This window comes from Poecile atricapillus, chromosome Z, assembly GCF_030490865.1.
Source record: "Poecile atricapillus isolate bPoeAtr1 chromosome Z, bPoeAtr1.hap1, whole genome shotgun sequence".
Lineage (NCBI taxonomy): Eukaryota > Metazoa > Chordata > Aves > Passeriformes > Paridae > Poecile > Poecile atricapillus.
The window spans coordinates 32,487,735-32,511,945 of NC_081289.1; the positions used below are offsets into that span (position 1 = coordinate 32,487,735).

Below are 24,211 nucleotides of genomic sequence, written 5' to 3' on the forward strand. Positions count from 1 at the left end.
AGCATTGTTTCTTTACATTATATGGGAAATGGAGAAGAAACATGTCCTTTTTGTACAAAGGCATGCAAAGCAGTTAAATGTTCTGATGCATAGCTTTGTCATTCTGAGCTCATGTGGTAGAGCTGACACATTGGTTTAGATTTGCAGTCTAAATTCTAAATTCTAGATTTTCATGAGAATTTTTTTCATATCTATTTCTTTACTTATCCACTTAATACGTTTAGCATTTTTCAAGTGATGTGCAAAGTGATTTTAATCTGGTTTGTTCCAAGTTTAAAAGAAATCTAAAACTAAAGATTTATAATTATGTAAGTTATATTTATGTACTACATGGCTATCAGTCCAATTACTTAACACACATTGCAACTTGTATGTAACTGACAAAATATAACCCCTGTGTATTCATTTTCTCCACTCTGTGGATATATTTATTCAGAGATGAAGTATCACTGCTCCGACAAGAAGTCCAAGACTTGCAAGCTTCACTGAAGGTTGGAAATGTATTTTACTTGCACTTGGTTCTTTGTTTCAAATTGAAATGTTCCACTGTCTTAAGCAACCAAATTTATAGTCTCTCTCCCCATCTCCTTTTTTTTTTTTTTTTTTTTTTTTTTTTTTTTTTTGTTATCATTTTACCCCTCAGGAGGAGAGATGGTATTCAGAAGAGCTGAAGAAAGAACTAGAGAAATTGCAGGGGCAGCGGCAGCAAGTAATTGCTTTAAAATACTTGAAGCAGGTTTATCGTCAGCATTGACATTGAAGATTAAAACCTTTTTTGTAAGGCACGTGGCCTGATTCAGTTAGTTCTGTAATTTAAATATTGATGTGTTCTTGAAAACAAAGCTAGTTATCTCTACATAACGTAACTATATATATATAAATGTAAAGAACGAAATCAGAATAGATAACGATTCTTCCATACTACTCACTACAAGTTCAGTTCAGACTTTTCCTTCTGTTGAGCTTATTCAGAATTCAGTTTATTAAACAAAATAAATTGAGTGTGGTGTTTCATCTTTTATGAGACAAGACTATGGAGTCTTTCTTGTAAGAACTTTCGAAAACAGCAGTGGTATTTCATAGATATCCAGCTGAGCTTAAAAAATAATGCAAGGCAAATTGTGATGTGTTGTGCCCTAAAGGAAACTCTGGCTTTTTTTTATTACTATGAGCTGCTTAGATGCGGGATAGTTACAAACCTCAGAAATTGCTTTCTGATAGAACTCCCTCTCAGGATGTACTTCTTGATGTCTGTAACCTCTGTTTTTAGGACAGATTTCTATCTTGAGGAAAGGGAGGGGGAGGGTATTCTTACTGGAACCTTATGAGTGAAAGCCTTTATAGTGTAGCAATATATGAAATGAAAAGTCATCTTGGCCTTTTCCAGTCTTCCAAATATAACTGTTTGAATTCAGGTATTTTTATACTACTGTGCAGTATTTGAGCACAGAAGTCTTTATTTCCCTGTCTTTTCCAAAAAATGGATGAACTTTGGAAGTAGTAGTTTTTATTCCTGTTGTCTAATGGTGCATTTATTCTGTTTTCTTAAGGATTGTAAATCTGATGGATTGACAACAGCTACGTCTACAGGTGGCTAACATTTTATTATATTAATTTCTGCACTGCTTTGGAATTTATTTTAGTTTAGCTTTTAGGTAAATTAGCACTTCTGGTAAATTAAAGAGCTAGAAAGCTGGAATAGTACAATTACTGGCAAAAAAAAGTTCATAGTAAGATCTACTAAGAGCTATTCATGTTAAGCAGTAGTCTGTGGGAAATATCCAGGGCTCAGGGTTTGGAATTTTTAGAAGCAAAACAGGAGTTCTTCTGAATCTGAAAGCAGTTCTCATGAGACATTTTGAACACTTTTTTAATAATTTCATATATTCAAGAAGTCAGATATATACTACAGCACTATACTATATAAAGTATAGCATTTTTCAGTGATGGCTTTATGTAGTGTTTTTCTGTGCTCATTGCTGGCAAAGAAAACAGTGTTTTTGTTTGTTTTTTTTTTTTTTTGTTTTTTGTTTTGAATTCCTGTAATTTTTGCTCTGTTTATCTCCATGAGGCATTCACAGAATAAAATTTTCCCTATTTGTACATAAGCTATCTAACTGATACTGAATAAAGTTTTTAATTGCGGTTCAGGGCTTGGAATTCAACATCATGTTGCAGTGATCTGAAGGGCTATTTGTGACCAATGAAAACCAATATGTACTTAATCCTACAACTAGGGACAGTGATGTCATGCTTGCAGATATTTAACTTCAGTAAAGTTTGCTAAGATGATTGGATGTTAAGGGATTTTGGATTACATATTCACCTCTTGTGGTTAGTTAGGGGCATGAGGAACTGTATTGTCCTAATTCTTCTAGAAAATAATACTGTTCTTTTTATGGAAATAGAATCATTAGAACGGCAACTAGAAGAGATCCAAGTAGAAAATTTTAACATTAAGCAAATGAAAGACTTATTTGAGCAAAAAGCAGCACAACTGGCCACTGAAATTGTGGGTAAGTGTATTAGCATGGAATCTGATTCTCTTCTTTACTTGTGCAATTTGTGAAAGGGATCATTTATTCATCTTCTTTCTTATTAGATCTTAAATCAAAGTATGATGAAGAAATCAGCCTTCGGGAAAGTGCAGAACAGAAAGTGACAAACCTGAGACAAGAACTGCAGAAAGAGAGAAGTACAGTAGAAGACTTAAAGACAGAGCTGGTATTCACATCACATTAATGTTTTCGTTGTTTTCAAGTCAAGGGAAGGGTTTATTTAAATGCTTGCAAACACAGTTTTAAAGCAGTCAAACTCTGTTGAACTTGAAGATGTCTGCTTGTGGGCTGAAAAAATTCAGAGTACCATTGTTTTTGATCCTCATTTTCAGTGTTTTTCCAGTGAGAAATTATATGTTGTTTCTGACATATATTGAAATTCACCCTGCATTACATTGTAGTCTTCCTACTTGATGCTCTACCCTTCAGCATTTCTGCAGTGTATTACATGTATAGATGTGCTGCACAGACCTAAACCTGGAGCATGCCATTGCTGACTTGCATGGCTATCTTTAGGTCACTCTTTTTCCATGAGGTGTTATGCTCTGACTATCCTTGGATTTTTAAGAAGTGCTCAGAGAGGTGTTTTGTGACACGGTGGCTGAAAAGTTGGCAACTGTCATCATCATGCCTATATTAATCTTGTCCCTCTTGTGCTTGGCTGACAACATCAATGTGTGTGTATTCCAGGATTTTGGCTGCTGATGACTTTTATATTCAGCCATGCCTCCAGGGAGCATTCCCTGTGACTCAGCAAGTTGGGCCACTTCTAAAGCAGTAGTGCAAGGAATTTACTAGTTTCTCCTACTCAGCTACTGCTTAGACTCTGGAGGAAAGCAGGATTTGTGTATCCCCCTTCTCCTCTGTAGCTGACTGCCCTCAAGGGCCTATTGGCCTTGCCCAGATGCTGAACCTATCCACTGCTCCCTGTTCAGTTGTTTCTTGTATTCCATTTTTCTTATCTTTTTTCTATTCCTTTTCTCTTCTAAAGATGCCAACACTCCTTTTCTCTGTTTTCTTTAGTGCTCCTAGTTGCCATCCCTCTCCTTTCCCTCCATACTGTTTCATGCTGAGGGGTGTTATGGTTCTTGAGATGCAATTAGCAACAGATTTTACCTGTGGGTTTGGTATGAGCCATATCTGATAGTATCTTCAAGACAGTGCCTCCAGCTGCCCTTTTGTTTTGTCTGTGGTGCTTTTCTGAAATAATTATTGAAGACAGGGACAGTATTCTGTACTGTCATCTACCTACATAAATGTTACAAAAATTAAATCTTTGAAACAATTTTCCATTTGTCAGATTTGGTTGAAATCAACAAGCTCAAGATTTAGCAGATAGAAACTGCAATCTAGCCCTTAAGTTCTGTTTTATTTGGGATTTATAAGCACTTCTCTGTGGTTCTGGGGATTTTTGGGGAGGTTTTTTATCTTTTTTTTTATCTTTTTTTTTTTTTTAGCCTAGCTCTAATGCTGTATATGTTACCTTGTCTATAAATTGATGATTTGATAGATTTTTAGAAATGACATTGACACTGGAAGCATGTCTGCCAATGTGGTGTTGCTCACTACTCACAACTTTTCAGCTACAAAGGCCTGGTGTGGAAGATGTGGCTGTCCTGAAAAAGGAGCTGGTCCAAGTTCAAACACTGATGGATAAAATGACCCTGGAACGTGAAAGAGAATCTGAAAAGCTGAAAGATGAGTGCAAGCACTTGCAGGCAGAGCAGGCTAACTCTGAGGTAATAGTCATGCATAAAGATGTGTATCCTAGCTTGGCTGTGATTATCATATGAAAATGGAAAATAATAATTAATCATATTGAAGAAACATCTTTCTTCATTGAATCTTCTCACTTCTCCAAAAGTTTTGGTTATTCTGCTCTTCTATCGGTTAAGACTTCCACTTCCATACAAGCAGAGAAAAAGGTGTGCAGCATCTCAGATTTGGATCTTTAGGAAGAACTTTACTCCTCAAACTGTTTCAAACAGCTTCTGGCTAAAACACAGTTCTGCTAAATGTTACTCATAAGAAAATAAGAACTGGAAGTCCTTCATTGACACATTGGCTGCAGTGCTTGACATAAATTTTTGGCAGTGTTTCATCTCAGCTTTGCTCTTCAAGACCACATCAAGGACAGAAATTTTAAAGTGGTTTTTACTTCGTCCTTGGCTGTTTTTACAGGCTGGCTGAGGATACATGTATTAATATTGGGTTTCAAAGTGAGTATCTTTAAAATAAGGTAAATGCTCAGTATGGGTAGAAAGAACAAAATCTTATTAGCCCTATAAGAGCATCCTCAAATACTGCAGGAGAGGGATGTGAAGGACAGTGTAGTCTACAATTGCCACCTAAATCTCTTGGGTGTTTATACCTTTTTTCAGAGCTGTGCCTGAAACTGGCATCTACATCTTTCAGATGAATATTCATACTGAGCGGCTCCTTTCATCTTGAGGTTTTCACTATAGTGGCTCCTGCATAGTAAATGTGTTACGAAAACAGCTGCACTGCTTTGGAGCTAAGCACTGGTATAAATCTCTGCTTATTGGGATTTGCTTCAGTATCTTATAAATCTTCATTAAATGCAGCACCTAGACTTGATCGTTAACTTGAGTGTCCAGAGAAATAAACAAAATTAGTAGCCTCAATTGAGGGTAAATTTAATAAAACCAGGACTTGAGTCCTGATTTTGTGAGTCCAGTTTTTTGAGTTTTTTTTTTCCCTCACACTAAGCAAAGGCATTAGAAACACTGGAATATTTATAAAACAAATCAGAGGAAGTGTTCCTACTACAGCTTTTGTGACTGCTTATTTCCATCTTTCATCCATATATTTTATTTTTCTGCTTTCTAATAGAGACATTTAAATTTGGGTTAAATTTTTTGGAAAGCATTTAATTTTTATAGCAAATTTCTGTCATATCTAGACAATTTCAAGATGTTATTAAATAAAAGCTTTCCTTTTTTTTTAATGGTTCATTATTCATACAGATGCATCAACAAGAAAATATTAGGACTGAATATTTACCTAGGATGTATTTCCCTGTTAAAAGAGAAATGCAGGATGGTCTTACTGAATTGTGAACAAGAAATGGATCATTATGCATTTGAATTATGATTCTAGTTGGAAAGGCTGCAGTGGTGTCCTTAGTTTTTGCACATTTTCTGCATTATATTCTCTCAGTATGAAATATCCATATTTTTTATCCATTGTTTTCTGATAACATCTTGGACTGTTTGGCCAAAGACTGATCTTAAGATGTGTTTTAACTAACAGCTCTGTTATGAAACAGCATTGTAAAGCACAGTGTTACAGAAAGTCAATTAACTATATGCAGTCATATACTGTGTTCTTATGTTCTCTTTGGTGTTTCTTTCTCTGTAGGAAGGTTGTAAATTGGATGGTCATTGTCTATTACTTCTGTTCTGCTTTTTTTTAAATTCAGTATTTATGCATTTGTGCTGAAATCTCTGCTTATGAGAAGAATATGAAAGAAAACTTCTTTATAAAGGTCACTGCTATATAGTGTATTTGAAATGAGTGCATTAATACATGACATGTTTTAGGGCAGCTGTGCCCTAAAGTGCTTTTTGTGTTTTCTTCCATTACTGTGTTCAAATACTGTGCAGTCATTGATATATTCTGTTCTGTACTGATCCTGTTTAATGGGGTAGTATTGTTCCTCTGATTATGCTGATCTGCAGGGTTGATGTGTCCAAAAGTCACACACCAAGTGTGCATCAAATGCCAGACTTGGCTTCTAGAGTCTTTTCCAGCACATTTCCCTTCCTAGAGTGTCCAAGATTTTGGCCATCTAACTGTAATGACTTGGAGAGATTTCACCTTTGGCTAGAACTGTGATAATTATCAATAAATAATATGTTTTGATTTTCATCAGTTTTGGGTTCAATCTGGCATTTGCTATTAGATTGGGTCAGATTTCCATCTTCCAAAATAGAACATAAATGAATCTCAGCTGGGAAATTGTGCTCAGTGATACTTCTGATGGTGCTCTGAGCTTAGTTTACAGGTGATTTTTTTCCTTAGGCTTTTTATTTGTATAGAAAATTTATATTTATTTTGCTACCAGACACCTTGCTTTTGTTGGATTATGCTTGCAAAACTTTGTTTTAAATGTGGAGTTTTCTGTTTGTCTTTTCAGGCTACCATTAACCAATTAAGAGCTGAACTTGCCAAAGGACCTCAGGAAGTAGCTGTGTATGTTCAGGAGCTGCAAAAACTTCAAAGTTCAGTCAAAGAGCTAGAACAGAAGAATCAGGTGAGAATGCTATTATTTCCTATGCTTCTCAGCTCACATTAAAATGGAAACACATTACATACTGCCTTTGGAAGCACTGAAGACTTAAATTCTCACAGAAGTTGAGACTTCCTTTGCCATTTTGTTTAACAATTGGACTGTTATAATGCACAAGCAAATACCATATTTTAATGATCATCATATTCTACAAGTGAAATTGTTTAGGTTGTTATGATTGCAAATTTTTAGTTGCTGCAGTTTATCTATCATTAAGCAGAATTGCCATCTCATCCTCTAAAAGTAGTACCCCTGGAAATAATACATTTTTCTAAAAATCATAATTTGAAAGATAATCTGAGCTCTCTTCCTTGGTTTTCCAGTTTCTTAGCTTTTAGATTGTACTTCTGTCATATTTTTCAGGCCATTTACTTGCATCACGAATGGAAGAAAATGGAAATTAATTCCAGAAATTTCTCAATATATATTCTTTGAGAGCTGTTATCAGAGTTCTTTGAGCTTGCTGCATTTTGTATTTGTGTTTAGAAATCATGTGTTGTGGGAGCAAAAATGGAAATAAAATACATGCATTTACAAAGAGCCTTGTCAGCCTTGGAAAATAGGAAAAGGCAGGGACCAAACAGAGTCTATTTAATGTAACCTAATATTAAAGCATTTGCAAAAAATGTAAGAAGGTGCAATTAAAATTTGGTAAATGAAACTGCCTTTAGCAGGATGACTCGTTGCCTCACTAAATTGGGTGTGGAACTGTGAAGGTAAGAATTGTCAAGCTATAATTTTCCACAGACCAGCAACAATGAATCAAACTTTTGGCAGAAGTGTTGCTATACAGTATAAAGCACTTTCCTGAATCTGCTGATATTTCATTAGCAATGTGGAGTGAAAGAGATTGATGCATAAGTTAGCCACACATTAAGAGAGAGTCCTCTGCTATGTCAGGATAATGCCAAACACCACATGAGGAACAGGAAGAGAAGTGGCAGTGAACTATGTTTCCTCTTTCAGTTTTAGTGACTTAAAGCACTTTACAGCCATCTCCTTATGCAGATTTTTGTAAGTTTTATAAGAATATTCCATAAGAATATATTCCATAAGACTAACATGCTAGCTAAGGAATTTTGGCCCTTGAGGAGTTGGACCTAGAACTGGAAAAGGTAAGACTAGCTTCCAGTGAGAGAAATTGCTTCCACTTTAAACAGTTTGTCATCCTTGCATCCTTGAAAAATCTGTCAGGGAGGAGCCATTATTTCATGATAGAACACATTGTATGTAGAATATAATACATTTGATATGAACATTGATTTATAATTCAGTTGCAAAGTGGGAAGATATTTCTGTGCACTGATGGGAAATTTTTCAAGTTCATGTACAACCTCAAGCAAGAAAGCTGTTTCTTACATTTTTCAGGGGGTTACTGAGAAGAACAGAGGTATATGTTAGTATATGTATAAGCATGAAGGATCAGTTCTTTGAGACCAACAGGAACTCTCTTTTTATTATTTTTAAAGAACAGTAATTATGGGGCTTGGCTTGCCTTGCAGAAGCCAGTAAGGGCCTGTAGCTCAGAATGTAGCTAGCATGGAAAACTTTTCAGCTTTTCTCCAAGCAATCACAGTTGTAATAAAGTTAATTTGAACATTCAGGGGAAGCAAATTATTTTCAGGATATGGAAATAGAGTTTATGTTGTGTTCTCAGTAAGAGGAAGTGAATTTATGTGAGAGTATGAAAAACAGTATTTCCACTTGAAACTGTGTGCTGTATGGGCTCCAGAATTGACATCTGTAATACAAGATACAGGTTAATATTTTCTTTAATGGTGTTTCTGAACACATTTTTCACTGATCAGCATCAACAGTTAGAAAGAAATTTGAATGATATGTTGAACAGCTGCAAGCAGAATTGTACTTGAATTGCTATGTAACTCTCTTCACAGAGTCTGACTGAGAAGCTTCTGAAGAAAGAACAGGACTACACCCAGCTAGAAGAAAAACACAATGAGGTATCTGTGAGTAAGAAGAATGTGCAGGCAAGTTTTCACCAGAAGGACCTGGACTGCCAACAGCTTCAGGCAAAGCTGTCTGTGTCTGAAGCCTCGATACAGAGATTACAGACAGAGCTAGGTGAGAAGGCAGAAGCAAGCCAGAAACTTAAAGAAGAGTTATCCGAAGTAGAGACCAAGTACCAGCATCTCAAGGCGGAATGTAAACAGCTCCAGCAGCAGAAGGAGGAAAAAGAGCAGCATGGCCTGCAACTCCAAAGTGAGCTCAGTCAGGTAAATTTCCTTAAGGCTCCTAGACCGTCCTCTTTGAATGGTTCTTTAAAACCATCTCATAAGTTTTAAAACACTGCATATGCATATTTCTTATGAACATGCATTTACATTTCCTTATTTGAAGGAGGGTAATTAACCAGTACTTGTGTTTTACTACACTATAGGAAGTTTGAGAAAAGTGAGTCTTGGTTTTACATTAGAGCTGAACAGTGCTTGATTTGCTTTAAGTCTGAGTAGTGAATATAGTAGGGAATACCTAGTGTGAAAAGACAGGTCAACATGAAATCTTGATATTGCTTCCTTAGTGTTTCTCCCCAGACAACTTAACTTTATGTTGCTGATAGCTGAGAAAGCACCCAGAGCATACATCCCCCCCACCAGAACCTATTATTCTGCTGAGTCAAATGACTTAGAGGACTTTGTTACAACATTGAACATTTTGAAACGTGAGGCTGGTTGAATTTAGTTTGTTTTTCTATTTTTTTTTTTTTTTTGAGAGTAATGTGTTAGACTGGAGAAATATTTGGGTGTCAGTAATCATGTCCAGTCTTAAGATGTAAAAAATTATATCTTTATTTGTTAGTATGACATACTTAATTTTAATCTTGCTAAAGTGTATTTATTTTATAGTGAGTGTTTCTGAGTTTTCAACCCTTTGTAAAATCTGAAACAGATCAAATTGCAAGCTCTTGTGTGTATAGCTTACCTTGGAAGAACTGTGACTTGGCTTAAACCACGTTTATGTGTGTATTACATGCCCAGAATGTCCGTCTCCCATTAGTCTTTTGTTAGGGTGAGAAGAGATATTATCTTAGTTATCTGTGTAGGAGTCTGCATTTTGTCAAACTGCCTTAGTCTGCCTGGGCAACAGAAGTATAGCCAAGAGGCTGAGCTGAAATCTGTCTTCAGCCTGAGAGGGGATTTTCAAGAAGGATTTTTGGGGTGGGAAAATGAAGGAGGAGGATGGTGAGTAAAGCATTGCTGAATGTATTCCTATTACTTCAGTGGAATTACCTTTTTATGCATGTAGTCCATTAGCTTACATTTAAAATATGAATTCTGTTTATGGAGGTATATGTACAGTTGTTCAATCAAATCTCAATTTTTAAGAATCCTTGTCATCTTCTCAAAATTCATTTGAATGGGTGCATCTCTGGTTAAGCTTGTACATTTTAGAATTTTGGCGATGTGGAAGAAGTGATCTTAATGGAAGAAACCTCAGTAATAGTGTTCCAGCACAACAGTAGGAGGAGGGTGTGGAAAAGAGAGTATGGACTCCTTCAGTTTTGAAGAAATGTTAATTGCTAATAAAATCTATTGAGAAAAATTGAATCTACTTGATTGTATCTTTTAAAGTCTAGATATTTTTTCATGATTTCTTTTGCATTCTGTAATATGGGTTAATCCTGGATTTTATGGTCCTGTTTACTTAAATGTCATCTTAAAGTTCTTAAAAAATACTTAACCATGCCTGTAATAAAAGTAACTAGTGTAAAATATTGTTTACTGATTTCCCTCTTTCCAAATATTTTCTCCTGGTATCAGCATAGCCATGAATAGTTAGTAGTTATCTTCTTGCACCCTTTCTTGAATAGATTTTTTTCCTACAGTTCTTTGTATTTTTGGTGAGGAGGAAATATTTATAATTTGGTGATCCTTCAAGAAAAGACAAATGTTCTTTGTTACTGGAGGAGAGATTATGGTCTCTTTCCTCACCCTGTCCTTCCTCTTCTCCTTCCTCTGTCCTAACTCTACAGTCACTGTTAGCAGTCAGCATCTTGGCCACATGTCAAACAGCTTTTCACTTATGATTTTTGTGGTTGTGGGCAGATAATTTAGCTTGACTTTTTAAGAAGGTAAGTCATGGCTACATTTATTTCCCTGTCTCCAAACCCTTTAAACTTTTGCATTGTGTGATAACTTGAGCTAAATTTTGACAGATGGCCCAAAGGACTTCAGTCCTAAAGTTAAATTCTTTGGGGAACAGACAGCAGGAGAGAGTCTTCACCTCCACTTAATGCCTGGGTGGAAAGTATAATGGTATCACTTTCCTTTTTCTGCTCTGCTAGGCAGCCAGTTGGTCAAACAGTGATTGGTTGCAATGACCAATAAAATTGGGCTGCCTTTTGCATAGATATTAGTAGGGATTTAAGGAAAGCAAGAGGGAAGGCTTAGGGGTATTGAAGGGAGGACCTGGAGTTAAAAGGTAAATGGTTCAAAGGCCTTGGACATAGATGCATAGGGGAGGAAGCTTCATTCATAGCTTTCCCACAACCTATGGAAAGTTCTTGCGGTGCTGCAAGGTCTTCATTCTCTGGTTATTGTGTCCTTGAATGTGTTCATGTAGAAGTAGGCAGGAGGCAACCCAGGACCTATTGTGGCAGTAGAGTAAGCTGATTTTATGAAAAGAGCTTTTTAGAACAATGAATTGTAAAAGGCAATCCTTGCACTTTGAAGACGGTGCAGTACTGCTTTTGATGACTGATAAAATCATGAAGCAGATTTGTGTCCAGCTGGAAGAGCACATCCACCTGCTTTCTCTTTGCTGCTGGAAAGTACTGGACTGTAAGCCACCAAAGTTGCTGTTCTGTTCAACCCTACACTGGCTGTTCATGTATCTCTTCTCTGCAGAGAATGAATGCCATTGATGTAGCCAGCTGAAGCTAAAAATTACACTCTTAGTATCCTAGCAGTGCAGAACAGTATATTGTGGGAGACAGTGGAGCAGATAAAGGCAGGGTGCTGCTGGATCTACAGGAGTCAGTCATTGAACTGGATAAGCCAAGATGGCTCAAAGCATCACTATTTTACATGACAGTCCTTATGCTTCTGAAGGATCACCCTCTTTCTGTTAAATCTCTGTAACTTGTTTTGAAGGGCTCCTGTAGATAAATGAGAATGTTTCTGGGACCTTCCGACCAACTATTTGAATATCTCTTTTTGCGTGTGCAGTTGATGCTGTCTTTTAACATGGTTTGTGTTTCTGAGATGTATGAGGTACATGCATGACTTCAGAAGGTCATGGACTTGTTTTGCTCTGGGTTATGAAAACTTCACATAAACACTGAACAAAATGAGTCTAAATCACTGTTGGCTAAGGAATGACTGAAAAAGTGGATGACTCTTTTTTGCAGTTGCACAGTAAACTCCTAGAAACAGAGCGCCAGTTAGGGGAAGCGCATGGGCGGCTCAAGGAACAGAGGCAGCTGTCCAGTGAGAAGCTGATGGACAAAGAGCAGCAGGTGGCTGACCTACAATTAAAACTTTCTCGTGCTGAAGAGCAGGTAGGAGTTTTTATGCAGATTCTATAGCTTGTTCTGGTTCTGGTGATAAGTCTGTACACACACTTGTGGTGCAGTTTATAAAATTCGTTCTTGTGGGAATTTATTTTGACTAATATTGTCAAGGACTTGCAGTAAAACTATCCAAATCTGCTTAGATGCTACTTCTCTTTACAGATGTACATGTGTTTGTCATGCTTAACAAATGAACAAAAGTGCATTTTGCACTTACGAGCTTTGTCTAAAGGTCTTGTGAAAAAATTACTTAGGTGCACATTTGCCCATATGGGTAGTTTCATTTTTTTTAAGATAAAGCCCTACATGAAGAAAAAGTGAACATGGCACAGCAGGTCATTGATAGTTAATAATCAGTGTGGGGTGGATGGGCAGAAAACACTTGTTTTATTAATTTTTCATTTGTTTTAATGAATATCTTGTGTATGTTGCTGATTTTCTGCTGGCTGTAGGGGGATTGGCCAAATATCTGAGTGGTATGTTGTCAAAGCTTTAAACTTTTCTGTAGCTAATTTGCAAAGCCTTGATTAGTATAGAAGTGGAGAGACTGCTAAACTGAGTTGCTACTAAAATAATGACTGACAGTTGCTACTGAAATTGCCAAAAAAAGTAATAATTATGTTGTTTTACAGGTATCTATATTATCAGTCATGTTACATCTTAACAACTATTGCAAAAAACATACTAAAAATCTCTTATGTTTTAGATTATGACAGCTAAATTACATGCATCTGATAATTGTTTCATAGTTCTTGCTTGTGATAGAGAATCTCACTGATTAATTGTAATGAATGCTTTGATTAGATTTTGATCTAGCATTACAGGTTTTTGTTTTTACAAGTTTTTAAATATCCATGTTTACACTAAAATCTTTTATAGTTAGAGTGAACATTGAGTACAATTGGCATACTGAGTGGTGCTTTTTTCCCACTCAGTAGTCTGGTTTGTTTGGTATTTGGTTTTGGGTTTTTTTTTCAGCTAAAGGAAAAAGCAGCAAATTCCACAGAATTGCAGCATCAATTGGAAAAGGCAAAGCAGCAGCACCAGGAGCAGCAGACACTTCAGCAAAATACGACAGCAAAACTACGAGAAGCCCAGGTAATGTAGTTGTGTATCTTCATGTGAAAGCGGGTTCCAGGTTTTCATTGTGCTAAATACTTTTTCTTTCTAAAAGTGACTTTCAGGAATTATGTTAGTTTCAATAAATTAACTTATAGATCTGGAATAGAATATACGGAAAGTGATAAATTTATCCAATATTTTATGCATTAGGCTCAACTTTTAAGGTCCTTATAATTAAACTATCATATTCTTGTCTAGAATGATCTGGAGCAAGTACTACGACAAATTGGAGATAAGGACCAAAAAATTCAAAATCTTGAGGCTTTGCTTCAAAAAAGTAAGGACAACATCTCTCTGCTAGAAAAGGAAAGGGAGGACTTATATGCAAAGATTCAAGCTGGTGAAGGAGAAACTGCAGTTCTTAACCAGCTACAAGAGAAAAACCATGCATTACAAATACAGGTAAGAACTTGGAGATCTGTTTCTTTTCATTCATTCTCGTTATTGAATCTTGTTTCCTTTTTTTTTTTCCTATCTCATCAGGTATGACTCTAATCTTTTCTATACTGTTCCATTTCTTTAAAACTTACTTTAAAGATCTTACTATAAATTTCACACAATTTGTGTTTTGGTGACTTCCATGCTACCAGCATAGGAATTCCTAGATACTTCATTTGTACATATGTTAGTAGTATGTACTTACAAATTGTTATATTATATAGCTATATAACTATATATATATTTTTGTATATATATATACTTGTAAAAAACGATATATATAGTTATATATAAATAAATATAATATATATATTTGTTTCACTCATTTTAAAAAGAGGTTTGATTTCTGTTTTCAACAGCAAACTTCAGTTTAGCCTGTATCTGTTATCTCCTTAGTATTTTGTTTCTGTTGCATTAAGGCCAAGTTGACAATTTCCTTTTGCTTCTATTTTCAGCTGGTAACCTATTTAAATCTGGTGTAGTGTACCATATAGCTTTATTGTAATAGTTCAGGAAAAGAAATGTGATAGCATTTGGTCTCCAGAGCCATAAAAAAACACACTAAATTTTTTTACTTCCTTGGACATGCTGTTCCAGCCTTCTAATGTTTTTATTTTTTGTTTTTTCTTTCCACTGCAGGTAACACAGCTGACAGAGAAGCTGAAGAATCAATCAGAAAGTCATAAACAAGCCCAAGAGAATTTGCATGAACAAGTGCAGGAACAAAAGGCACATCTAAGAGCTGCTCAAGATCGTGTGCTTTCCCTGGAAACAAATATCACTGAACTAACCAGTCAGTTAAATGAAAGTAAAGAAAAAGTGTCACAACTTGATGTGCAGGTAATGGATCTCTGTGTTTTATGGTGATGAAAAATTCTGGTTGTGATTCCCCATTTGGGAAATGGTGCATTTTTCTACAAGGAGATACATACACTTACACATGCATACTGCTGATTTTACTATTAAACTTACTGGTGGCTATCAAAAAATTTGAATGAGCTATGATAAAACAGATGTTTTAGTGAAATACAATTTGTCTTTCAGGTAAAAGCAAAGACTGAATTGCTACTTTCAGCAGAAGCATCGAAAGCTGCTCAGAGGGCAGATCTACAGAACCATCTGGACACTGCCCAGAATGCACTTCAAGATAAACAACAGGTATTAAGTGACACATAAAGTTTCGGTGTTACCTAAAAACTGCTTAAAAGACTAAGAATAGTCTTTTTACATACTCAGTAAACATGTGAATAAGCACTGGGAAATGATTGTTTAGGATATTTTAACCATTCATTCGTTTCCTTTTGCGGCTCCAGAGCAGATATATTTTGCAGTGTAAAGAATCTACTTGGGAATCCATTCCTTGCTATAGGGTTATCATTCAGAATCTAAGCTTTCCTTAGGTATTCTGTAGGTATTATTCAATTCCTGTATGTATGGTATGAAGAAAAGATTGTAGAATGCACTCAGTAGAAGCAAAAACTCAACTCCTATTGTTGACTCACATAAATTTACTATCAGCTGCCGGTATTCACAAATAAGTCTCTGTGTGCCAGCTGACATAACAATTCAAAAAGCTGGTGATAAAAATTAAATGTTTTTTAATTTGTTTTAGTCCTAGTGAAGCATTTTACTGTCTGTTGAATCAAATATTTGCATAGTTAAAATCAGTGCTGCTGTGGTCTTTGTGGAAACATCCAGCAGATGTTAATGTGGCATTTTGTAGCATGGGAATGTCATTATTTTCTGTAAACAGGAGACAACTTTTTGCAGCCATTACATAATTAATTGATAATTACATCAGCTTCTTGGAGAGCAGTGAACTTTGATGTAGCTGTCATCATAGTGGTTACTAGGTGAATGTGCTCATGTCTCTTGAAGAATTTATTTGTTCTGTGTTGAACAAAATGTTTTGAAATCATCTCTGGTATTTGGAGAACTGAGCACTTCCATTTTATTTGCTTTCCTCTTTGATGGTTGATTTTATGACAAAGACATAAAAAAATTTATCTAGGTTTTTAAACATTATTTTCTAGTTACTGCTGTACTAATTTGAGGATCTAGCCTTTATTACCTACAGTTCCTCTTCCATTTATGACTTGAAACACCTTTGTTAACATTTAGCCCAGAGCCTGTAAGGTTTGAGAGAATATTGAGGCTTTAAAATAATTTATTTCAGTGAAACAGAGGGAATTTGCACGTGTGTTTGTGTTTCCCCTTTCAATTTCCTGCTCCTGAGAATAAAAAATAAACCATTATTTTCCTTGTTAATTTAAACACATTAGATCATTTAAAGCATATATGACATTAGTAATTTTTGAAGTTATTTAAAAGGTAGCAACCTTTGTATTTTTTTGTCACCCAGGAGTTAAATAAGGTCAGTGCTCAGCTGGATCAGGTTACAGCTAAGCTGAATGACAAGCAGGAATACTGTACTCAGCTGGAAGCCAGTCTTAAAGAGTACAAAGAAAAATGCCTTTCTTTAGAACAGAAAACTGAAGAACTAGAGGCTCAGCTTAAGGTTTGTATTGAACACAGTATCTGAACTTACAGAAACTGATCTCTGCTGTTAGGCAGCATGTGGTAAAAGCTGTGCTCAAATTAGGGGGGAAGGATTATATCAATACCGCTTCTGTTGGTTTTCTTTCTCACTAATGTTTCCTAATTTATTCCTGTTCTTCCATATCACATTAAGATAGGCCTATGACCATACTGTCATTTTCCTGTGTGGGTGCTTCTACCAACCATTTTGCCATGTAGAAATTGTTATGTGAGGGAACATGAATATGTCCCAAAATGAGAGTTTTGAAGTTTGAACATAAACACTTTACAAGTAGTGGCAGGGAATATGTGTTACATTGGCTAGCCCTGCTTAACACCGCCTGTCTGGTTTAATTTATGTTTGAAGCCTTTCAGTAGGCTTTTTAGCAAGATTTATTTATCACTATTTCATCTCTTATCTTGATCTGGAGTTTTGCATTTCAGTTCTGAAATCAGTTTTTATTTTAAAGTCTGCATAATTCTGGTAGAAGGTTTGCAGAACTTTTTGGTGTTTTGATATAATAATATTTTCAGTTAAGGATGTTGATTAGTCCTAATGCTTGAGAGCTTTAAAATTTGGGCTTTGACCTTTGTTGACTATTTAAAAAAAATTCTTGGTAGTCAATATTCATAACACACCAAAGCATTTGATACAGGACTCATGGGAGCAATGCAGAACTGGTTTTGCAGTGTTGTCTGTCTGTTCTGAGGGAGGTTAGTAGTCTTTATGCTCAAGACTGAGTTGGGTGTTTTCCCTAGCTTTTGTGCTCTATAGGAGAGAAGAGAGATTGTTTTCCGTGTATGAAATTTTAAATCAAATGCTATTAAAAATTAAAGCTGTCATGTATTTAATTATCAACATAATTATTTTGTTCTTCCATCTCTTCTTTTGGACACTTGGGATTTTTTCTGCCTACTTTGATTTGTGTTTTTTCTTTCCATTCTTTTGCTGAAGTTTCACAAGTAGCCAATAGACACAAATACTTGGGAGAAATACAGAGCTTCCTTGTGTATAATTTTATGAGGTTCCTACTAGCTGAAGTGTGAAACTGAGCAGGGTTGTTGATGCTGTCAACAGGAATGCAATTCTATCTTGACATCATCACCATTCTTTGAGATTATTCCAGTTGAATGTGTGGCATTTAAAAAAAACCAAAAAAACCCAAAAGGCCCTCAGGAATTTTTTTTTAGAAACTTGACCACTTTGTTTTATGGCCTCTGTGTGAAAGCAGAAGTGCCTGTAAAACAGCCAGTATGTTGAAGAGTCTAAACGGTGCCCATTTGCTGAAGGCTTCTGTGTTCTTTATACTCCCTTTGAGTGAAAAAGTAACTATGGAAAAAAACAGAATAAAGCCCTCTTCCAAGCAAGCATAGAATTTCTTCACTGCTGTAGTTTGTGTCTTAGCTTTTGCTGTAAAGCTTTTTTTCTATTACTGTGCAGTAAAATGCTTGCTTGGCCTTTAATTTAAAGATTCTTTCAGAATGTTTTACAAAACCAAAATAGTTCAGTCTGGAGGAGCAGGTGATGAGCAGGAGCTAAGTAGTGAAAGATAAATCTCAAAGTAATTAAACAAGTAGAAGATGTGTGAGAGTTGTGACTGCTTTCTACAATTAATGCTACTCACAGACTACATGACTCTGCTTTTTATTGCTATTTTTATTTTGTTGGCTGTGTTCTGATGGCTCTATCTTTTTATTTTTCTCTCTCAGAAACTTGAAGGTGACATTCTTGATGCTAGAGCAAGTAAAGACCAAGCCCTTCAGGAGTTACAGCAACAGCGACATCAGTCTGAAGAATTAGACCTCCGGACAGCAGAACTGAATAAGCAACTTGAAGCAGCAAGAGAAGCGTATGCATTTCCTGTTTTACAATACTTTTCAAAGTCAGACATAAAACTGGGGCAGTCTGGACTAGAGTTGAAATTTTCTGCTTTTCTCCTGTGATTTCATAAAGTCATAAATAAGTGCTGAGTCCCCTATGGTGCAAGAACTGTGTTGTATCCCACTTGTCTTTCATTCCATCTGCCATGTTGTCTCACAGGAATCACTGACTGCTGTGATTCACTACACTTCTTTATTTGATTCACTGCTCTTGTCAGCTAAATATCTGAACAGTTTGATGTAGTGAGGTTCATATTTAAATATGCATAGCTCTGTAACCTTTTTCAAATACAAATTTGAAATTTATGCATAAGCAGCAAAGGAGTAGTTACTGTTCATTATAATTGAGGAAGAAAGAACCATCTCAAAACTAGTTTCTGAAGTTGCTGTTCCATCTTAACTGGAGAGATGTAATGCCCATGAATGAAAAGAGAAACATTAAGGATACAAGATGACCTGAGAAAAAGAACTTTAAAAAAGTTTTATCCTTTTGTATTTGCAGGATGTCTAATGCTCAATTGGATTTGCAGAAGAAATCTGAGGCTCTTGACCAAGCAAACCAACAAATTTTGAAGCAGGAGGCAGAAAAGGCCGGTCTCAAACAGAACCTTGAGAAATCAAATCAAGATGCAAGTAAACAGCTCAAAGAACTTGATTGTAAAATGCAAGCAGCCACATCAGAGCTGCAACAAGTGAAATTAGAGAAGGACGCTCTATTAAAGGACCTTACAGATACCAAAGATAAGCTCTCAAAAAGTTCTGAATCCTTCAAAAAAAGAAAGGAGGAATTAGAAAAAGAAATTAAAAAAGGAAAAGCAGCTATGGCAGAAATGGTTAGTAGGTTCTTTAATTAGGCATTAAGTTTGGTGTAAATACATTCTGATAAAATGATTTTACTTACTGTTTGAAAACAGTGTACATATGATGACACTGCATGAAAATTTATTACTGTAAGGAAGACCAAATTGTGATTTTTAGTAGTTCATACATGTTTCCCAACTTAAATTTTTGCCTGGATATTTACAGTAGTAAACATCAGTCATACCACATAACAGGATCCTTGCTTTTTGCTGCATGCCTTTAACGTGGTGAAGAAGCTAAATGGAGATGACAAGTGGTGAAACAATTTGATGGGAAATGTCCCCCTTTTAAAAAAATACATCAACCATATTATAACAACACAAAGTTTTAGAACCTTTGCTAAAATGCTGTTGCATTGAAGAAGTTATTTTTCTGAGGCCATTTTCATTTCCTTTCTGAAGTCTTCATATATAGAACTTCCTGTGCACTTGCCTGGACATGCTGGAAAGCTGCATACTGCAGGCAGAGAGAGTAACATCATCTGTCATTTGGGGAATGCCTAGCTTAAGGTATTATTGAATTTTAGAATGGTCTTACAAGTGACAGTATAATAAATGCTTGACCACCAGAGCAACCTATTATGGTAAAGAAAGTAAACTATTACTAGGGTTAAAATACACCTTTTTCTTACCTCTTTTGCCTTGGTGATATGATTTGGCACTATATGAATACAGTTGTTCTGACAGCCTTGTCTCAAATGTGGCAAGGAGTGTCTTTCTCATAGTCTTCTCATCTTACATGTCACCATTTTCCAGAACCCATTCAGACCTGCTTTTATTCTGATCTTAAAAAAAAAAGAAACCTGCTCCTAGTTATAAAGAACATTTGTATCTTACTCATTCACCTTTTGAAGAAAAGCTCTTTTGTTTGCTTTTCTTAATTACTGCTGTTTAAAGATCTGTTTCTCCTAATGACTTGAAGGATTTTCTCCCCAGTTTAGGACTTAAAGATAGTAGTCCAGATTCTGCTTCTAGTTCTGTAGTCTTTTGGAGGGTCTCCACTGGCTTAAATGCATAGTATTTGGGCTTAACATGTGGTTGCATATGCATGGAGGTCTGCAAATGTACTTGCTTGTGAGTTTTAGAACATGAGGAATGAACCTACTACTTCGTCAAGAAGGGGTGCCAAGCACAGCACAGGGAGACTCTCCCTAATCAGAAAAACTCTGGCACATGCCTGAGTTTATTAGTATAGGGCATCAAATGTGTGGCTTAGATTTGCCACATAAAGTTTTGAGAACTTTTGAGCTGAAAGTGTCTGCAGATGAGAAGGTATGATTTTTCATTGAATGTTTCTTAATTTAGAATGGATAAAATGTTAAAATGTTGCTTTTAAGGATATGTAACTCCTGCAAAAATACTCTGTATGTGGTCTGAGAAGCTAACAGGAATATTTCCTTGTCTTATGTTTTTTAGGAAAAATCTTGCCAAGAATTAAAACACCAACTTCAGATACAAACAGAGTCTGTAGCTAAAGAGAGGAATGAATTGAAAAATTCACTGGAGAAAAAGGAGGGGGTAAGTTGTCTGCTTATTTTCAAAAATCTAAAAACAAATAATAAAAAAATGTTTAAAAGATTGATTTTCAGTCCCAGACCTGCTGGGACTGATGAGAGATATAAAGAAGTTTCAATTCTCAAATTGTAAACTATCTTTGGCACTGAAATAAGGTGATACTAAAACTTTCCTAGAGGGTAATGTGAAGCTTTAAAATATAGGTTTTAGTCTTAGTTTTCTGTGCTCCACATACCGTAGCAGGGGATTTTAGTCCTTCAGGTTTTTTCATTAGTGAAACGGTTACTTGGTATTACTGTGCCCCCATTTTCTTTTGTACTTCCATACAATAAAAGTTGTTATTTCATATCCTTAGATCAATTTTATTCTCAGTCTTATTTAGCATGTTCTCAGTGTAGTTGACAGGACATTCTCAGATATCCTTCAAGGACTGAATTGCTTTTCCAAACTTGTGTAAGTCATTTTCTTGTGACTACATGAGGACCAAATGTACTTCTTTTTCAAAGATGAACATTCAGACCATGCAGTGTATCTGGCAGCCTGAAGGACATGTCTGCTTTCATGGATTTCTTTACCCAAGCCATCTTCTGTTCCCTAAAGGAATCAGGAAGGATTTGATCAGTGGACATAGTTTGATAGACTGTGATGGACACTTACTGTCTGAAAGGGGTTTGCAGGTGTAATGGTAATTGCTCTGTGACTATTGCTGCTGCTTCCCTGGCTCCTCACTCGTTCAGCTGAAGTGCTGTAGTGCTCAGTGGAAAGTGCAGAAGGATGAGCTTGGTGTGTGCTGCAGTTGGCAGCAGGAGAGCCCAAACCACTGCTGGTGTGAGAAAAGTTGCTGATCTTAATTTAGAATGGATAAAAAAAGACTGCTCTTGATCTCTAGGTAGTAAATTTGGAATAACAGATTATTTGAATGTGTTACAGTAGTTCTGAAAATCGATTTGCTAGTGTTCAACCACATATCTCTGAAACAGCAGTGGCACTGTGGGATGGTCTGATTCTGTGAACAGCATGTACAAATAGTGATTGAAGTTTAAATTATATACAGTTACTTAATATTTTTGAATACAGATTTCTAAGCAGTTGTCTATAGACCTTGATTCAGCAAGAGCACAAGTACTGGAAATCCAGGGTCTTCTGAAGGAAAAAGAAAAAAGCGAGCAACATCTCCAGGGAAAGCTGAGAGAGTTAAAGGAATCTTTTGAGCAGAAGAAAAAACATGGTGAGACACTGCAAGCTGAATTAAAAACTGCTCTTTTAGAAAAGGTAAGACTGTCCTTTCTTACTCTTATAAGAAAATGAATGTAAATTCCTCTGATAAATACTGAGGCTTTTATGTTAATAACTTTGTGATAAACTCTGTTTGCTGTAGTCTTGTTGGAAATGATTAGGTCAGGATGTGGAAGTAAGGTCTTCAAATGCTGTTGGAGATAGAAACAACAACATCAACAGCAGTAATGAAAAGAACTAGTGCTGAAATATGAATTCCATAGGAATTTGATTTTAATAAAGGGATAAAATAAGCTAGACTGAATGTGGGCTTTTTGCTTCAGGAGCAAAGCAAGACCTGCCATTTTCTTGTAAAGCAGTAGAATTTTGTGAGAGTATTTTTAGACAAACTCTGCAGCGTTTCAAAATGTCCATGGCAGTTTTAAACCAAGACTTCTCATATTATACCAAAAGAATTTATCTGACTAACAGTATGAAACTCATAAACCATAATGGAAAGAGTTCAAATGTCTAACGACATTAGGGAATGTTGTGCTGTGTGCCATGCACTGTTAAATATGGCTCCAGCTTTGGCTGCCCACTGCTACATGTCCATATTTGTGCTTTAGACAGCCTGTGGAAACCTTAGGTCTTGGTGTTGTGGTTTAACCCAGCGATCAACTCCGCACCACAGAGCTGCTCAGTGACTTGGGAAGACAAACACCATCACCCCAAACTCCCTTCCCTTTCTTCTTCTGCCATCTCCATATGCTAGGCATGATGTCATATGGTATGGAATATCCCTTTGGTCAGTGGAATCGGCTGTCCTGTCTGTGTCCTTTCTAAAATCTTGTGCATCTTCAGATTTCTTGCTGGTGGGGTGGTGTGAGAAGCAGAAAAGGCCTTGGCTCTGTGTGAGTGCTGCTAAACAGTAGCTGAAACGTCCTTTGACAACAACACTGTTCCCACCACAAATCCAAAAGACAACCCCCATACTAGCTACTATGAAGGAAATTCTACCTCAGCCAAAACCAACACACATGGAAACACTATTCCAATATTTAGTGTTTGTTCTTAATATAACACACTAATTCACTTAGTCTTTTGTCATGAATTAAATTTTGTTGTTAAATTAGTTATAAAATGTTCCTGTAAAATCACAAATACCAAATTACTGACCTGTTACTCCACAAGAAGAACAAAATTCTCTTCTTGCAGTAGAAATGCATTTTATTGAAATACTTAAGCTAACTTTACTGTCTGTAACTTTAACTGAAACTTTCTATGCTTATGTTTCAGGCAGAGCTGGAGAATAAACTACAACAGCAGTCTATTTTGTCAGCACAGGAGCTTAAAGCAGAGAAGGGCAAGCTTGCAGACTTACAGAAGGCCCATGATAAACATAAAGAAAACATGGAGAAGCTGCAGCTGGATCTTTATGGGAAAGAGTCTGAGCTGCTGGCAACCAGGCAAGACCTCAAGGTACTTGCAGTCATTTTAATGTCATGTGTGACTTAGTGGGATGTTTTCATTTTGAAGACCAAGAAACCATGCAAGAACTGTATAAGTGAAAAAAAAAAAAATCTCTTCTGCTATATATAGAATTTAGTGCTTTAGTTTAATCCCTTTCCCCAAGACAAAGGAAATTCTGAAACTAATTTAAAGGCAAACGTATTTACCAGTTTACCTGAAATATCCTTGAATTTCTGCAGCAGCAAAGTGAAAGGTGATTTGGTTTTATATTCATTAAAGAGTTATTTCTTTAATGTTGCTTTTTCTTGTTATATACTGTAGCTTTCAACTAATTTATATAGCATACCTAATTAGGGCAAGGTCTGACACCATGTGAGTAACTGCTGTCTTCCAGATGATTGAAGTAGAATATTCCTGGCTGATGGTAGATGTTAGGAGATGTTGAACTAATAGAAACAGTAGGCTTACAGACCTCCTTGGAATACAAGTGCCAGAATTTAGTCCTTGAAGTTTTTGCTATTCTTAAACTGAAGTTACCTGATTTTGTATTAGTGTGCAGTGCCTTCAAAGAGGTTTTGCTGAGAATTGAGCCAGTCAGGAAAGGTGTTTTTTAGCCCTTTTTTCTGCCCTTCTGCTTTGTGTCAGTACTAAGGCGGTGCTTCAGTTAGTCCCAGGACATACTGTGCCACAGAGACTGAACTCCAGGCTCAGGTTATTTTAAGAAACAGAGAAATACCTCCTTTACATATAGGCCACTGCAATTTTATTA

General features: G+C 36.1%; 1 protein-coding gene across 3 annotated transcripts in view; it reads left to right on the forward strand.

The window, feature by feature from the left end:
* The window catches only part of LOC131593014 (early endosome antigen 1-like), an 82,067-nt gene that overhangs the window by 24,340 nt on the left and 33,516 nt on the right, over positions 1-24,211 (forward strand). For all 3 annotated transcript variants that reach the window (XM_058865150.1, XM_058865148.1, XM_058865149.1), the window contains exons 4-22: positions 437-491; positions 644-709; positions 1,551-1,590; positions 2,409-2,516; positions 2,603-2,724; positions 4,142-4,297; positions 6,718-6,834; positions 8,766-9,104; positions 12,239-12,388; positions 13,379-13,498; positions 13,721-13,924; positions 14,600-14,800; positions 15,005-15,118; positions 16,323-16,478; positions 18,209-18,348; positions 18,882-19,212; positions 20,656-20,757; positions 21,832-22,026; positions 23,269-23,451. In XM_058865150.1, coding sequence (XP_058721133.1) covers positions 437-491; positions 644-709; positions 1,551-1,590; positions 2,409-2,516; positions 2,603-2,724; positions 4,142-4,297; positions 6,718-6,834; positions 8,766-9,104; positions 12,239-12,388; positions 13,379-13,498; positions 13,721-13,924; positions 14,600-14,800; positions 15,005-15,118; positions 16,323-16,478; positions 18,209-18,348; positions 18,882-19,212; positions 20,656-20,757; positions 21,832-22,026; positions 23,269-23,451 — 2,899 coding nt within the window. The remainder of the gene's footprint in view (positions 1-436; positions 492-643; positions 710-1,550; positions 1,591-2,408; positions 2,517-2,602; positions 2,725-4,141; positions 4,298-6,717; positions 6,835-8,765; positions 9,105-12,238; positions 12,389-13,378; positions 13,499-13,720; positions 13,925-14,599; positions 14,801-15,004; positions 15,119-16,322; positions 16,479-18,208; positions 18,349-18,881; positions 19,213-20,655; positions 20,758-21,831; positions 22,027-23,268; positions 23,452-24,211) is intronic.